Source organism: Anabas testudineus, chromosome 7 (genome assembly GCF_900324465.2).
Source record: "Anabas testudineus chromosome 7, fAnaTes1.2, whole genome shotgun sequence".
Lineage (NCBI taxonomy): Eukaryota > Metazoa > Chordata > Actinopteri > Anabantiformes > Anabantidae > Anabas > Anabas testudineus.
The window spans coordinates 16,116,209-16,134,245 of record NC_046616.1 but is presented as its reverse complement, the minus strand read 5'-3'; the positions used below and the strand labels follow the sequence as shown (position 1 = coordinate 16,134,245).

The following is an 18,037-nucleotide window of genomic DNA, read 5'->3' as shown; positions in this document are numbered from 1 at the left end:
CGTAGAAGGTAGGAGAGCTGCTAAAAGTTGTGTTAAATGCAGCAGTATTATATAGCAAGAGCCTGCTATCCACAGGGACAGACGGACCACTATAACATCCTTGCAGGCATTGCGCATCTCTGTGCCCCGCAGCAGCCTCCCAGCACGGGTGTCATCATCACGACTCCATCCGGCAAGGGCAGGTCAGCAGGAGCGTACAGCGTTACATCTGGAGCTGGAGCGATGCTCTCATGGCCGACACGGTTCAGTCAGCAACATTTCCTGCATACTGCACCATCATGATTGGGGGGAGGGAGGGAAAGGGGAAGGGGGCCGGAGGCAGAGGTGTCTGTCTGGTGACATGGATGACGGTGTAATGGATGAATCGGCAGAATAGACAGCTGAGGCCGGTTTAGTACAGACTTGCATTCAATCACTTCCTGATTAGCCCTACCGAGCAAAAGAAGAACTGCGGGCCTGGCTGGAGGAGGCTGGGGAGGAAAAACTGACACGTGGATTATACTCCTCCTAGGGCATCAGGAAAAACAGTCTCCCTCCTCCAGCTCGCCTGTGTTCCTGTTAGTCCAGTCCTCCAGGTACATGGATCGGACTGCCGAGGTATGATTACGCAAGCACGTTGCGAGGAGGTTTGTTCTTTCACCGGAGCGTTTCACTTTTCTGACTGATCGAGCGAGAAGAGATCAAGTTGACCTGAGTAAGAAACTACAGGGCTACAGCGATTTAGAGGGGAGTCTGCAGTTACCTCGCGTTGAATGGCAGTTATTCAAAAATATGGCAAGAACTATGGTCCAGATTTGGTCTGTCACAAGGAAAACCATCCGTCTGACAAGATCGGAGTCCCTGGATGTCATAAGAAGTGGCCCGAACACAACACCAACTGGTCCAGGTAACATTTTCAACATTAAATATATATATATATATATGTTTAATTGAATGTTTACTCATGTCTTCGCTACTCGACAGGTTTACACGTCCCCCCCACCACCCTAAACCAGTATAGTGATACTTCACAGCAGCTAAGGTCGATCCTGCACCAGCAGCACAAAATGAGACAAAGTAACGTTGACGTTACCTCCAGAGTTACACTGTTATTCAAATGACACGTATCATCTGCAGTCCTCAAGATGTAGCAGTGCCACATCACACAGACCCAGTGGTTGGACAGGGGAGGAAGAAGGTTTTACCTCCAAAATAGAGAATGAAAAAGTTTTCTGAAACTGTGATATTGTTGTGACTATGTCCCGTAGGACAGTCTCCTGGAGTTATAAGCCTCACTGACACATGTTAGAAGCCATTTTAGCCAATGCAATTGGGCACCCAATCTAGGGGACTTATTTCCCTCCCCCCACTTATGTAAGCTATCCCTTATCAATATGTTTAAGTCCAAGGTTTGTCCCCAAATGGTGCCTATGTTTGACTAAACTCTAATAAGTCAATCCACCCTCCTCCTGTGCAGGCCAGTGGCGAGGATATGGACAGTGGTGCTGCTCCTCGGGACATGCCTCCTCTACTGCGCCCGTGTGGCGATGCCCATCTGCGCCGTCAGCATGGCAGAGAAGTTCAGCTGGAGCAAGAGGGAGTCCGGCATGGTGCTGGGCAGCTTCTTCTGGGGCTACTGCTTCACCCAAGTGCTTGGAGGCTACGTCAGTGACCGGTGGGTCATGTCGTGAGACCATAGCGACATGAGTGTTCTCACGTCCACACAGATGTGACAGTGACAGATAAAGGTGACACTGGTTTTCAGTGGACGCCTGTTTAACTTCCTGCTTCTCAGGCGTCATTTGCGTGAGATCATTACTGGCAGTGATGCAGACAGCTCAGCTGTGTTTACTCAGTCTGAGCCGACAGTACAATCATGTTGTTAAGGGGTGTGTACCCACACTGTCATAAAACTGTTTAATTCTATCCTGGATTGATTTAGTTAATAAAATGATTAAAATTATCCATCAAAATGCTTAATCTGTCAGTAGATGGAGTTGAAAATATCCATGTACTTAAGTTTTCTTTTACAGATTTTCACTAGTGTTACAACTCTTCAAAGAGATGACGTGTCACAACCTTTAAGCTGATGAAAGCTGCTCTTTGAGTAGTTACAAGTTAAAGCGGGTTGTTTGTATTCTGTGTCCACAGGGTGGGTGGTGAGAAGGTCCTCCTGCTGTCTGCAGCAGCATGGGGTTCGATGACAGCCTTCACCCCGATCCTAGCCCACTTCTGCTCCCAGCCGATCCTCTCCATGACACTGGCCCGATTCCTCATGGGCCTGTTGCAAGGTGAGAGGGACGGCTTTTAATCAGTCCCGTCTTGAGGTTACTGTCAGTCACTGAGGTGAAATATCATTCTCTTGTGCTCGTTCTAGACTTTGAAAAATGAGCGTACGCTTGTTTCACGAGCTGGAGACGGCATAATTATACAACACATTCAAAGTGTGCTGCTAGGGAAATGAGATAAAGTCTGACATCGATGATACAGACACACACATTTTAAAGTCCTTGTAAACTGTATTTTTTTGCCTTTCTGTTATGATTGAAAGTTGGTGATTTGTCACTTTGAGCTGCTTTCTCTCCTGAAACCTGCCTACCCTTTAATAACTAAAACAAATTGAGTTGTTGCACATCCATCTTTTTCCTGTGTTCATTTGCCTTGAGAACAAGTCATATTATTCACAGTTATTTAAGCGTTTGCTGTGTTATTCATATTGCTTAAAACATTTATCTTCAGACTTTATCTATAAGTTCTCTGCAGTGAGATGTAAAAAATCCTACTTTTATGGCCATTTCAATTATTTTTGGAAACTCATTCTAAACCTCGGCTGATTGTGTTTCTGTTGTGATTTAAGGTGTTCATTACCCTTCTCTGGCGAGTCTTTGCTCTCAAAAGGTGGTGGAAAGCGAGAGAGGCTTCCTCATGAGCACCGTTGGCAGTGGCTCCTACCTGGGGTGAGTGTTATGCAAAGAATGGGCAGTCATAGGAAATCCAGCTGGAAAATGACTGTTGTGAAAAGCCAAGCGGAGGGGTTAATTTATGTTTATTGTGAAACCACAATGACTGGTTTGTGTATAATACATTTTAGCTCATGCAATGTACAGTATGTGCCCACTCCAGTACTTTACTATGTTGAAACATCTTACACAAGGGTGTTTTGGTGTCATCGGTTACATCGCGTTGTGTCTTTTTCTTTTCAGCACTCTGGTGATTGGAGGGGCTGGCTCTCTCATGTTGGACCTTTATGGCTGGGAGAGTGTTTTCTATGTGTCTGGTCTCCTCTCAGTCCTGTGGGCCTACTGCATGTGGAAATATCTACTCAAAGGAGAAGGCAAGTGAGGCTTGCGGTATCCGTGGTGTCATTGCATGCTTTTATCTCGTAGCTGCTTATTTGTATATTTTTGTATCATTGTCCTTTTGTATGCCCACATGCCTGCGTACATCTGGTTTTTGCAGGGCCTATCATCACCCTCGAGTCCCTGGGAAGCAGTGGGCCCCAGTCCAAACTGTCCAAGAGACACTGGTTACGGCTCTTCAAACAACCTGCAGTCTGGTGAGATAAAGATAAAGGAAGCGTGCATGTGCAGTCCTTCATGTGTACGTGTGTGTGTTTGTTCTTATATTCAAATGAAAGAGCAGCTGTACTTTTGCCTGTCATACAGAGTCTGAGTCAGGAACTTCTACTATAATCAATGTCTGTTTGTAACATCCTAAACTCATTACAATTGTTTTGCAGCCATGGGATCATATTTCTAAATGATCCCATGGTTGCGAAACAACCAGTTTCTCATAAATCTAAGTCTTGACAGGTCTAAACTTAAAGAAGGTTTCTGTCATACAGCACTTTCTGCTAACTCAGATCCAACTTTTAATATTTGCCACATTTGACCACAGTAGATCTCTAGTTGCCTCACTGGTAAAAAGTTCCTCCATGACCTTCCAGTCTCTCTCTCTGGCCTAGTCAAATTAGTTAAACTGTGTTTAAACCAATGGGGCATTTTTAATGACAATAACCCATATTTACATATGTATATTTAAAGGTAGTTTTAGTGCACTTATTTGACAGTTTGTCTCTGCTTGTTTCCCTGACCAGTGCCGTGATCGTTACTCACCTTTGCACAGCAAGCACCTTCTTTACACTTCTGTCATGGCTGCCAACTTTCTTTAAAGACACTTTCCCTGATGCCAAGGTACTCACTCGATCTTTTCATCTCCTGTGTGTGTGTGTGTAATGAACTGGGAATGCCTTTAAATACAATTTTTAACCTGACAGTAAAAATTCAGGGCGTCTTCAAAGTAGTCGGCATTTGTCCTTTGAGGAACATCCCAGTAGTTGTTGAGGTGGTTTGACCAAACAAAAACATCAAATGGATTGGGTGCACTTAAGAAAAGTTTAGCTAAATAGATTCCATCCTCTGGGCATGACCAATGTACCAAATTTCCTGACAATCCATTCACTAGGTAATAATATATTCAGCCTGGACTGACCAGCCTAAGACGTGTCCATTTTTACACTCCTTACCGACGCTATGACCTAACAAAATGAATTAACACTCGATGTTCCCCTTGAAGTTCACACATGCTCAGAAATTGTGGTGTTCCTCCAGGGTTGGGTGTTCAATGTCGTCCCGTGGTTGGTGGCCATTCCCTCATCCCTCTTCAGTGGCTGCTTATCTGACCACCTCATCAGTCAAGGTGGAGTAACTGAGGAACAAGTATCATAATTATTTTTAAATCTAGTTTACTTCTGAAGAAGCAGCTGTATAATTGAATGTCCACATTTTTCTCTTGGTCCTTCTCAGGCTACGATACAGCCTCAGTGAGGAAGTTAATGCAGGTACAGTATTTGACAGATGCCTTATTATTTTATGTTTATCTGTTTAGTGCTTTAGTGATTTTTTTCATCTACTCATACACAGTGTCCTCTTTCCTTTTTAAAATTGTACATACTGAGCTCTGTAAGATTTTGATATATGTGGTTTCATGTGCATTCATCCCTCTGTTAGTTTTTCTCCATGGGTGTGTCCAGTGTGTTTACCGTCCTTCTATGTGGCAACCTCACCTTCCCTTGGGCTGTAGCATTTGTATCTGCCACCATGGGCCTCACCACCTTCAGTCACAGGTACTGCCACCCACAGTGTCCTCACTTTCTGTCGCTGACTTTGAAACCAGTATCATTTTTAGATTTAAATGTGCTGTTCCCCAAAGGACAATTTTGTGTTATGTTTTGTATGCTCACCTTCAGTGATATTACTTGAAGCCATTATATTCATTGCCATTGTTATTCTGACAGCGCCATGTAGCAGTCTCTTAGAAATATAGCACAGCATATTAAAAGTATGTATCACCAGACTCATCCTTTAAACTCTGCATCTATTGCTATTTACTTATTGCATACTGTTAAGTAACTAATGCTGCATTCTTAGGCTGGGTGGAGACAGTTCGGTGAGGGACTATGAGATATGTAGCAGGACAGAAACAAAATTAGCCAACAACCACAAATATGAGGAAGTACGAGATATGCAGCATGAGAAGAACTTGTGATGCTGCATAATGTCACAGTGCTGCTTCTTTACTTACTAAAGTCACGTTTTGTTATTTTGGTTTTATGTTTGAATCTTCTTTTCCTGTATTTGGGGACATCTTCGTAACACAGGTCCCATACTTAGAATCTATGAAAGAGTCATACGGTAGTGGGCCTCCAAGTTTTTTATTTGTCACGCTCGTAATATTACAAATTGCAGACAATGACTTGTACTGTACTTAAAAATTTTATTACTTTCACTACTATAACTTTTGTATTTCAAATACAGTATGTTGGTCAAGATAAAAAAATAGAAACTGATTCAGGCCAGATCTCTCTAGGGCCACAGTAACACTATTCTTTTAATGGGTTTATTTCCTTTTTACTTCACTTTTTCGCCTATGTACAGAATATGGGAGGAACTACTATTGGAGGGAAGTGGGTTAAAACAAAAGGTGCTATCTTCTAAGTTGTGCATTGCATCCAGATGTAAACACCTCGAAATAACAGCTGTACTTTTGATCCTTTAATGTATTTCTAGTAATGTAATAATTGGTGTCTACAATTGGCGAGACTGATCAGTTGTATTCTGAACAAATTCAAAATGCAAGAGTCTTCAGGTTTATAGGTTTATATTTTTAGGTCATATTATTATATGTCATGTGTGTAATGACATGTTTGTGTTTTACAGTGGAGTGTCTGTAAATGTTCAAGATCTTGCTCCATCCTGTGCTGGTGCTTTGTTTGGTACGTTTAATAAAAAACCTTTTTTAAAATGATATTTAAAAAAAAAAAACCTTTTTTAAAATGATCTAATATTTTTAATAAATGTATGTAAATGTATCTTCTTTTGTTTTTCTTTTTACAGGTGTTATGAATACATGTGGCGCTTTCTCAGGTGAGTGTCAGGCACAGACATAATAGAACAGAATAAAACAAATATCTGTGATTAATCTTTCACCAGAAGCTGCCAAATGATTGCTTTTGACTTTAACAATCTAAGTGAAATAACGTATTCACTTCCCTAAATTCGAACTTTGGACGAATCTCCTGTGAGTCGTGCTGGCTCCTATGTGCCATGCATATTTCATCAAGGGAGAATCAGAGTATTTGTGTCAGATGAATATTGCTGGGAACAGAGGATGACAGGTAGTGGTCCTTTGAGGGGCGTGGAGTGGACTGAGCTGAAGTGCTACAGTACATGAAGGACTGTGTGTGCTTTGTTTCTATTTTTGTTATAATATGATATTTTGACTGTGTGTGTTCCTATGTTCGTAGGAGTCCTAATGGTATATTTCTCTGGGTATCTCATTGAGGCCACAGGCTCATGGGCGTCTGTGTTTGCCCTCATAAGTATAGTCAACCTATTCGGCCTCTGCACCTTCCTGACTTTTGCTGAGGCCCGCCGGGTCGACATTGACTCTAGTAAGATCCGCCACCATAACATCCACATCTAAATCACCACTCAACAGAGGGACCAGAATACTATTCACAAAGAAGATGTGACCTTGTGCGACCAGCATCTACGACATTATCCACGTTGGAGAAATTGAATATAGACGACAACAAGTGGCACACGGATAAATCCTGGGTATAACATCTGGGATAATAAGATTGGCTCTGTGTCTGTTAAGGACGTACTGAAACAGCTCCTGAAAAGCACACAGCAGAGTCTGCACAATGTTACTGAAACATCTTGTGGAACTACGAGTCGTTGAATGGAAAACACAGCTGTATCAGAGGATGCTCTCTGTTCATGGAGGAAGTAGAACGGTTACAAATGAAGAATATCTACACAACCAGCTTGTGCAGCATATGGTGATTCAACTGTTGCTGGGCTACTGTTTAGTTGTTACAGAATACGTTACTTAGGTTACTTAGGATTAGAAAAGCCACAGATTCTTATTTAAACGCAATAACATATTGTGTATGTGTGTGTGTGTGTGTGTGTGTGTTGAGTGATCTGTGAGAGTGATGAATGTGTTAGCAGCTCTGTGACAGCTGTGACGGACCAAGGTGGTTTGTTCTTATCCTGCGGGGATGGAGGAGGCAGTATGGGTGGCGTAGGGAGAGTCCAGCCTTTCGTACCTGAAGTCTTTTATTAGTACGCCTCATTCACCCATCGCTGAGAGAGAACTGCTTGAGTGACACCTCATTACACAGCCGCTAATTACTTGGCAGGCGCTCTAATGTCCTGTACAATTTACCTTCTGTGGTCCCCATCTCCATGGTTACAAGCTCATCGTATCCACCCTAGCTTTTGAATGGGATCAGTGAAGGTAACAAGGCCAAGACTGAGCACATTCTCACAGACTGATGTTGCAAATGATATGTTTCTAGTAGGAAGACCAAAGGTTATTCATAATATTTAATTTTATTTCCATGTGATTGCATGTATTTAAATACCTCACTTATTTGAATTAGTTATAAACGGTACCTTTACATGGCTTTAATTATTTTTTGTTTGTTTATTTAGTTATGTAAGAGAAAAATAAGTAGATTAGTTTAGATTATGGAAAAGTCACAGCAGGTCATGAGATGACTGATGCAGTATGAAAAACCACAATAGACCCCTTTCTGCAAGTCAATGCAGGCAGACAAGCAGGTTGCCTAACTTATTTGTGTCTAAAGACCCATTTCAATTATCACTGTTGACGTCATTGTTATCTAGGCTTCACAGAAGGTGGTATCAACAATTAGATAGGAATTCCATTCACATGTCGCGGCAGTGTCAGTTGTACTCCAGTGTCTTTCAACTGTGTGTCATCACAGATATTTTAAATAGCACAGTAGGCGTGTTGCATACCAATGTGATGAGTGTTGTTCGACAGGTGAAAGAATTTAAAATTATGTCTTGGGTTTACGTCAGTTCAGGAGTTTGTAAGACAAAGCCAGCTGCATAGTTGAAATGGTTTTATGGTCTTAGAAGATGTTTTACAATTTCACTTTCACATTTAGAAGAGCTCATATCTAGTCTAGATACTTACTTGATGTGCACCTTAAATCTATGCATTTATTAATTTGTGCCTGATTTGAGCAAAGAGAGACCTGCAAGGTATGCTCACTGTGGTCACACGGTAAAATGTATTTAGCCTTGTACGTCACTAATATTACAGATTTACTTACATGGTCATGGTCAGTGGTTATGAATAGGATTGATTCTTACTCTCTCTCTCTTTCTCTCTCTCTCTCTGTGTGTGTAGAAAGACACAGTTGATTGAAAACCCATAGTCATATCAGTTGAAATCTAAAATTATCAGCCATAATTTTTTCCTGTCTTTTTCTAAACCAATATCACACATTCCTATGAAGTCTAAGCTTTAATCTCAGCAGATGGCGTGATTGCTTGCCCCTTATTGTTCTGTTGCAGTGTTGACTTCTTGCAAAATGTAAACATTTATGTGATAAATAGCTGGAGCTCTGTTCTTGTCTTTCTGTAGGGTCCTGAAAGCCTTCTGGTAGAATGTTTTTGATATAAGTGTACGATATGTATCATACAATGTAATATACATTAATGCATTATTCTAATGCATTAGATAAATTGTATTTAAAAGCATATGTAAACTTTGAATAAAAATATATTTTGTCAACATTGTGAGTTGTGCCAGTGTGCTGTAATATCTGCATGTCTTTTCTCTGTAGAGCCACAGTGAGGCACCACAGTATCAATGATAAGTAGAGCACATGATGCCGTCCAGCCTCTAAATACTTAACATTTCCTGCCTGTGGAATGGAAGTGGTATTATATCTTTTGAAGTTTCCTTTGAGATGACTTTCAGCGTACTTATTATCACTTATTACGTAAAAGAGCATTTTCTTATACTTATGTGCAACATACAGGTCAAGAATGAGAAAAGCTATTTTCCACCATGACATTTAAAAACAATCCTTTCTGTTTGTCAGTAACCAATTCAGCATGTGGATCAGCTGCTGAGCAGGTTCTAGTGCAGGTCTGTCCTGTTCACACTTGCAGCTAACAACAGGCCCGGATTCAAAGTCCGGGCCAGCAGGACGTATGTGGTGGCACCATATGGCAGGTTGCCGCGTGCCATGTTGGCTAGCTGGTGCTACCTACGTGTGAATGGCCAGACGCTAGTCAACCCAACCCTCTCCTTCTCATGGGACCGAATGGCTCAGGTTGCCATGGAGATGGGTGGCTTGTGGCTGCCGCGTGGCAATGAAAAGAAATGGAGGGGGGGGGGGGGGGGTCAGAAAGTGAGTGAAAGTAACAAGTCAGATAGAAGTCAGTGAGTTGGCAGTGAGTTTGGCTTTTAATGTACAGTTCATCCAAAAACAGCGATGGTGTTAAAGAGGTGGTCAGTCGCTTGTCGGGGTGCTCTCACTGACACAAAATGGTGTTGTAAAAGCAGACATAATCATGATGAGTGGCCCACTATTTAATTAGCAGAGATGAAACACTGGAAGGGGAGTGTAGGAGAGAGGGGAGATAAACCCTCCCCCAACTTGTCAGCTAGTAAGAGTAACCCAGTAAAGGCAGGGCCCATCAGAGAGCCAGAGATACATGTAAATGAAATAGCCCCATTAATTAGTAATTAACATCAAGTTAATGACATTTCACTGTGTCGCCATCTCATCCTATGTCCTTCCTCTGTGGTGGAGGGCCTGTCTCTCTGGTCCCTGATCTGAATGCTAATTAGTGCACAGCTAAACTGCCATACAGGACTACCTAATAATAAAGAGGCCTAGTTTAAGACTGGTCATTGTGTGGGAAGGATTAATCACTTTGTAGTAATAGATCAGGAGGCTTCATAAGTCTGCCACTCCTTAGAGGGTTGTGATATTGAGGGCCATTGACAGGTTTTATGTGCTAATTGCGTTGCGCCTATTAGTCTAACGTTGTGCTGTACTTGCGGCTCAGAACTACTTTCAGTCATTCTTCTAGTTTGCAAAATGTATCCAAGAAATTTGTGTTAAGTGGGTATAAAGCGGTTTTGTATGACAAATCTCATTATTTCAGTGTCTTGCATGGTTTGATTGAGTTTGAGGGCCCAGCAGTGGATACTCTCTCATTTGTTGTGGGTCCCCTCCTGTGCTTAAATCAGCTCTGTGACAGAGGTAATTTTACATGATTTGACTGCAGTCAGGGACGATATCTCTGTGAAGCTAGATAAAACATGAAGTTACCACTCTGTACACAGCGGTGTTCCTGCAATGGACAAGAATGTCAGCCCCAAAATGAAGGAAATATATTCACACACTAATGTGCAGGGTTGTTTCCTGTAATGCTAAATTGTGCTTTGAATGTGCAACAGTTTTCTCTCTGCATGTCGTGGCTTTGCTTTCTTTCCCTTCTACCAACATCTTACATACAGTAACACAGTATGTGTCATTGTATCTCCTCTCTGTTGCCTTCTTTCTTTTTTCTTTTCTTTTTATTTGGAACTGTTCTGATACATAATTGACCCTTTAAAGAGATCCCCTGATGCCAAAGCACATCTACCATTAGTGCACCAACACACACACACATGCACACACAACCAAATATGTTGATTTCTGTCAATTAAACCCCATCAGCTGTTTGCCTCCTGCTAGACATATGGCCTGTGTTAAATCTAAAGAGCAAATGGAGCTGCCATTGAGAGGGGCATCATTTTAATGGAACCCTGAGGGACAAGACCCACACCTGCGCAATAATAACATTAAACCCACTGGCCAGATGAGGACAGTGTTGGTTTGCATGTGCTATGTGTGTATCTTTGTGTGTATGTATGTGTGTGTGTATTTCAGCCCCACCAGCAATGTGAATATTAGTTTTTACAGAACAAAATAATATCCAACACTGGCACTTTTTGTGAAACTACGATTGCACTAACATCTGCACCTAGAGGCTCCTGAGGTGTGTTTGCTTTCAATCCTGCTTTACAGTGTCTGGTGTTTTCTGTGGTCAGAACTTTACCAGCAGAAGCACAAGTGCTTTCAGCCTCTAATATTTGTTATTATATAAGCCAGAAAAACAAAGACACAAATGCACTCCATCATTGCAGACCAACACTCCCCTGCAGTCAGAGTGAGCGTTTATTTTATTTTATTTTTTTTATTATTGTTATTTTGCCAAATGATGGTTACAGAGTTCACAGGTCCTTAGACAGAGACACATATAACTAAACAAATATTTAAATATATAATTTTAGAAAACAATATGGTGCTGTGCCTTTGGCAGGGAATGTCTGATGCTTAGTTTTAAGACAAGAATGAACAAATTAAATATTCTCACAACTGTGTAAATATAGCAAATGTGTATTCTTGTTCAATATGAACTCTGTACTGTGTTTAGTCTTGGTAAATATACCAGCTAAAAATGTTGTTATAGGCAGAAACCCTAAAAATATTGCTATTATTGCTCAATCTGCTAAATATTTTGTTCATTAATAGCATACCTTTTTTGTCCACCAAACAAATTTACTATTATGTAGTTCCTCAATAAGTTGCAGGTTAATTTTCTGCTGATCAACTATTTGATCAATCAACTAAATGTTTAAACTAAAATTGAACCGAACACACACTGCACATGCTTTGCTATGGTTTGAATCCATTATGGTTCATGAGAATAAATTCAGTAATCTTTAGTTAAGTTGTTTGTTACGGTAAGAAGCTAATGATTTTAGCTATTATCAATTAATCTGTTGATTGGATGAGCTTTTGCCTGTCAAATGTCAGGAATCTGTGAAAAAACATTTGTCTATTAAAGTTTCCTATAAAGTCTAAAGTGACATCTTCAGATAGCTTATTTAGTTCCAGTAATAATCAAAAGAAAAGAAAATTTAAGTTGACAGTGATAAAAAACAATCTCAAAATACAGATTTTATACAGATTATTTTCTGACTGATTAACCAACATTTCACTGCAGCTCTATGGACTTCCTTTTTCAATTTTACCCCCCCCAAAAAAAAAACAAAACAAATCAATAAATATATGTTTAAACCAAGTTCAGATGGAGATAAAGTGGATTTAGAAAGGGCAAAACCTGAAATGACAAAATGTTCTGTTTTGTTTATCATACTCACAAGTAATTCCTAATAATCTCTAGCATTCTGTTTGTGCATGCATGTGAGGAGGTTAAATACCCCACCCTGTCTCAGTACCCCACCCCACTCATCTGTTCCAACTCTCCCCAGCTTCACGCCGCTCACATCTCCAACACCACCAGATCTCCTCTTTTTTCCTGCTTGCTCTTTTCTAAAGTTTGGCTGTCAATCAGCAGTGGCCTCAGGCAACAGGCACTGATGAAAAGACCCCTGAGACAAGGAGACCCAAATTAGATTTCAATAAGGATGTTGAATATTCATATCAGGGAAACATCTAAAGGTAAATGCTTTTTGATCTGCGCTCACAAATATCACTTGTGTGCATTCCCAGGTCCTGGCGCTCTGGTTCTACAGTGTTTTCTCCCCCAGCCTGGTCCGGCCCCGGCCCCGGCCTCAGCTCTGTCTCACTCCTCGGGGGATGCGGTGGAATAATGATGATGGAACTACAAAGGAGAAAAAGAGCCATAATGAATGTTTATACTAAAGGGACCCAATAGAAAGGGCATCCGTACTAAGTATTCAGTAATTAGTATTTAGCAGAAGTTGATCGTTGAGTGCACGCATTCAACACACACACACACACACACACACACACACACACACACACACACACACACACACACACACACACACACACACACACACACACACACACACACACACATCCAAGACAGAATCACTGAGGCATAATCATTTACTGTGTAAACCTTGGACAGGGGAACCTCCCATGACAGCAACAGTCAAAACACAGTTTCATTTCTGCTGTCAACATGTTTGCTTTATTTTTATAATTGATGCCACTTTGGGTCTTTCTCCCCAAAATGTCAACAGAATTCACAATATGGTTGTTTATTTTTCTGAACATACCTGTGCATTGCTGCTCAATAGGCCTGAACAGAATCCCAATTATTACTTTGCACCGTGTGGATGATTAACTTCTTTCTTGTCAAGCCTTGATGTGCTTTTCACACGTAAACTGTACTTAATACGAGAACATCTAGAATGGCCAACATCCTCCTAGTAGCCTAAAGAAATTGCCATTACTTCCATCTAGATGGACTTGGAAATGTGTGGGGATGGTAGAGCATGTGCGAGGGAGGGGGTTATTTGGTTGGGAGGGGGGGACAGCCTGAGGCTCTTTTCTCCACAGAGAGTCCACTCCGCTCGGGAGCGCACTATGAAGCGAGTCCCAAAATGAGACCAAAGGATGTAAACACCATCTCTTCTTGAAGTAGGAAGGGACCATCCAGTTAATAGTCCACGTCAACTTCTATCATCAATAATGCGTCAGGAGCAATCGTGAAAGTCGCGTTAGAGCAACTGTGGCTCACGGTGCAGGGAGACAATGCAACTCCGTCAATCAGCAGAGCTAATAAAAAGAAATCCAATCCATTCTCATCTTAAATTATACTTTTCTCTTGTTATTTCTCACACTGTGTGTTCCTCTCAACCTCCCCCCACCCCTTCCTTACAACATGATGGTCAGTCCATTGCCAGGCAATCTGGTCTGTGATGTTGTTCACACCTCCATCGAGCCAAAAAGGAAAAAAAAAAAAAAATCTTTGACAAAATATGATGACTTGCCCAGGTGGTGTGTTTCACTGGTCTCTTGGTCTTACGGGTGAGGGCAGCCAACAAGATATGTGTGTGTGTGTACATCTGCCTACAGTATATGATGGTGTGTTTACCCCAGGCCCTGTGTTGTGGTGCTGTGATGCTGAGTGTCACCCTGCTCCGGCCTGAGCCCTGCAGCCAGAGAAACCAGCTGTGAAACTGACAGGTTTGTCTTCTGCACTCACCTACACTCTTCTTCCCCTGCACACACACACACACACACACACACACACACACACACACACACACACACACACACACACACATAATGAGGCACACATTCAAACACACACACTTTGATGGCCTCAGGTTTAAGTACACATGCACACGCAAGCTCCCCCCACATCCACACATATCCACAGACCATCACACAAGCTGCAGGCAGTCTCTCTCATGCCAGCTAAAAACACAGTGCAAAAGAAATACGCTTACAGAGCTCTCATATGCAGCGGCTACTCCAAAACGCGTTTTTAGAATTGGAAAAAAAAAATCAGGAAACAAAGAGGTTAAATATTCAAATGAAAAGTGCTATAAATCATTGTTCCCATTAATAATCCAGTAAATGAAACTAATCTTGTAACTAAATACAATATTTATATTTAAAAAAAGTGGACAAAAGATCTCAAACCAAAAATCTAAGTAGTTTTGGGTGTCATGGTTGAAACTACAGTCCAGTTTATATTTGTAAAAGCCTGTTTTTAACCTGTTTGACAATGATGATGTCCTCTGACAAAAAAAGACAGTAAAAGACATTTTACATGTGCTTTAATTTTTTAGTATTTTTGTTTAGTTTTTTTTTTCCTACGTGCAGATATTACAGATTTATTTCTCCTGTAAATTAATCAACATTTAAGAGCATTAAAAACACAAAGGTAATTTTAGAATACTTTGTCATACAACACACAACTGTATTTTGATCCTCATACATCATCAACTGTTCTTTTTTCGCACACTTTATTTTCCCCGACAGCTCAGGTAACATTTGTTAGAAACTGAACCTAATAAACCGTCCAGTCCTATAAACACTGGCACAGATTTGCATGACCAAATACGACTCCCACATGAATCCACGAATCTTGCTATACACACATGGAGGTATGTAGCATATACATGTACGCGTGTATTCATGTGTGTATACATGTATCATGTAGGTCAATGAGGACATGCAACATTGCCACAAGCATCTGAACTTGTGGTCCATCCAGGAAAAGCTGATGAGTTACCCTCAGGAGATGCTGCCTTCTATTGCACCTTCCCCCACACCTAACGCACACCTAGCATGCACACAAACCCTCACACACACACACACATGGACTTTGACACACAGTAGTGAAGGATGCCATGTGTATCCAGGTGTCTGGCTGTGCAGTAGCACCCTTCAGATGTCACAACGACAGAAATCAGTGTTCTGACCAGAAAGTCTGCAGGCAGCACGCGTGTGTTACCTTGCCACATTTGTGTAAATGATTGTGTGCGATTGTGTGTTTCGGTGCATCTGTGCACGCATATGCATGTGTGTACTTCTACGTGCGCTCGTGGTTGCTTTATTCCTAGAGGGTGGGGGGGTGAGAAAAACAAGTGAGAAAACAGCAAAACAAGTTAAGAGACAATGAAGAAAGCAACACTGGCACCTGTTTCCCCCTGGTGTGGAGAGTGAAGAATCCACCTGAGCAACTATACTCCCGGTCCTTCGTTGTATTCAGCCACAAATGATGCCTCTGATAAATTTTTCTCTAGATATTTAAGTCCAACAATATGCACTGCATCACCTTTTTCGTTCCTTCTTCCTCCATCATCTCTCTTTCTATCGGAACAGGCTCTCTTCTTAATACACATCCATACTTTGTTTTTTTTTTTTTTTGGTTCATTTATGTGGCCAGATGTCCAAGTTGACATAGCGCTTAAGGCGTTTGACTGGATGAAACAGTGCTTTGGCTGTGGGTAAAGAGGGATTAAAACAGGGCCTGAGGCACTTGTGTTATATTGAAAACATCCTGGGCTGCTTTGTATGGAGATTTGCATACATTGGGGTCTGTGCAGCGATGGCCCATCTGCATTGTCCCCAAACAACAAAGTGCATTTAAATATTTCACATCTCCATCTACTGGGACAGAGGTACATAGACAAGAGTAGAGAGGGAGTGAGAGAAATAGAGGGAGATGGAGGGGATGAAAAAAAAGACAAAAAAGGAACGAGTAGATTGGCACAGCTTTGAGTTTGAACTGCTCCCAAATGTGCCTCAGTCAGAGCCACAGTAAATAACACTATTGCCGGCCAGGATCTGGGAAAATGAGGAGAATCTAAATATAATATGTTGTAATCTGAATTCTTGTGGAAAACATACTTGTCTGAATACAGAAATAAAGATAGGAAATGTATTGTCCATCATGTGGACTATGATTGCGTTCAGAAAATCCCGCTAAAAACAGATTTCAGTAGCTGACTATTTAACTTGTAACTTTTGAGCAAGTTTGAAGAAATTCTGCTCTTTATCGTGAAATGAAATATATTTATTGTGACGCTGGACAGACACCTCATAGTGATATATTTGTCGTATTATGTATGCAGTGTGAAGTTAACTATAAAAGAAACTGATGATATTGATAATATAACACTGGCAAAATCCACTGTAGACAGTTTGTTACAGGCTGGTCCAGTATTAAGTTATCATCCCTCTGGCCCAAAACCTCTTTATTGTATTAATACCATAACTCTGGATTTCTGTGACATTTAATGGCACTGTAAAATTAGATAATTACTATAATATATCTGTGTACTCATGCCCGTTTCTGAGGTCAGAAACATAAAAATTAATAAGGAACAAGTGGGAGCAAGGGGACGGAGAAGAGAGATTAAATGAGACAGAGTGTGTGTGCATGTGTGTGTGTGTGTGTGTGGAAGAGAGACTGAAGTGGCAAAACTTAGTTTTATTAACATGATCTGAAGTTACTCTGACATCCAATGTTTATGCATCCTCTCTCGATACCCCTGCATTTTTATTTTCACTCTCCTCTCCCCATGTGTCTTTCATTTCAACCAAAACACACATCAAATGAAAAACATGCTCAGGGCAGTGGATGGTGGATGGAACAGTAAGGTGATTTAACGACGGGACGGTTTGTGTGTAGGCTGGACAGCCTGGTGCAGCCTCCGTCTTCACAATCCGCACACACACACACACACACACACACACACACACACACACACACACACACACACACACACACACAAAACCCTTGTACACATTTGCACATGCACACACACACACACACACACACACACACACACACACACAAAGACACACACATTGACACCAAATATCTGAAAAAACAGCCAAGATGGACGTGAGGAACATGTTGCCTGCACGGGGGAGGATTTTGGAAAGAAGAGCGTGGTCAATCTGTTTGTTTCTCTGCCACATCCAAGAAGAGTGATAATTTCATTTTCTTTCATTATTTTCTCCCTTTTATTTTACTCATAATGGCAGGTTTTGAAAGCTGCTGAGGTTTATGTTCAAGAATAAGAGCATATCAGACAATTAAATTTATTTAATTATTTTTAAAATGCCACTAATTGTGTCTCTTGTTCTTACAAGAGCGAAACATCGAGACAATGTGACAGAAAAATCGACTGGTGTTACCTAAAACCACATACCGTTGCCTTGTCTCGCTCTTATCTCCCTCTGTCTAATCGTGTCTCATAAGTCTGTTCATTTATGCAAACTCTTTAGTCGTAGAAGGTCACGGTTGAAGAGTCTGTGAAAAAGTATAACAGACACACATTAACCCCCATTTAATCAGGATTACAGAGAACAACCAAGCATTATTTAACACACATCACAGAGCTTGACAGCAGTAGGGAAATATGGGAC

The 18,037-nt window shown here is 41.2% G+C and overlaps 1 protein-coding gene across 1 annotated transcript; it reads left to right on the top strand.

Annotated features, from left to right (window-relative positions):
- Positions 1-340: 340 nt before the first annotated feature.
- slc17a9b (solute carrier family 17 member 9b) lies at positions 341-9,096 on the top strand. The gene is made up of 13 exons (XM_026368902.1): positions 341-886; positions 1,457-1,654; positions 2,131-2,270; positions 2,837-2,936; positions 3,183-3,313; positions 3,439-3,535; positions 4,076-4,172; positions 4,590-4,677; positions 4,785-4,819; positions 4,989-5,104; positions 6,198-6,253; positions 6,375-6,404; positions 6,785-9,096. Exons 1-13 carry the CDS (start codon positions 753-755, stop codon positions 6,961-6,963), a joined length of 1,401 nt encoding a protein of 466 aa, XP_026224687.1. The 5' UTR covers positions 341-752; the 3' UTR covers positions 6,964-9,096.
- Positions 9,097-18,037: the final 8,941 nt, after the last annotated feature.

Bases quoted from the DNA above. Each gene is read 5' to 3' on its own strand.
- slc17a9b (XM_026368902.1), top strand. From the start codon at position 753: ATGGCAGTTATTCAAAAATATGGCAAGAACTATGGTCCAGATTTGGTC. The intron at 4,820-4,988 runs GTACAGTATTTG...TCCCTCTGTTAG, and splicing joins CAGTGAGGAAGTTAATGCAG to TTTTTCTCCATGGGTGTGTC. The intron at 6,254-6,374 runs GTACGTTTAATA...TTCTTTTTACAG, and splicing joins CTGTGCTGGTGCTTTGTTTG to GTGTTATGAATACATGTGGC.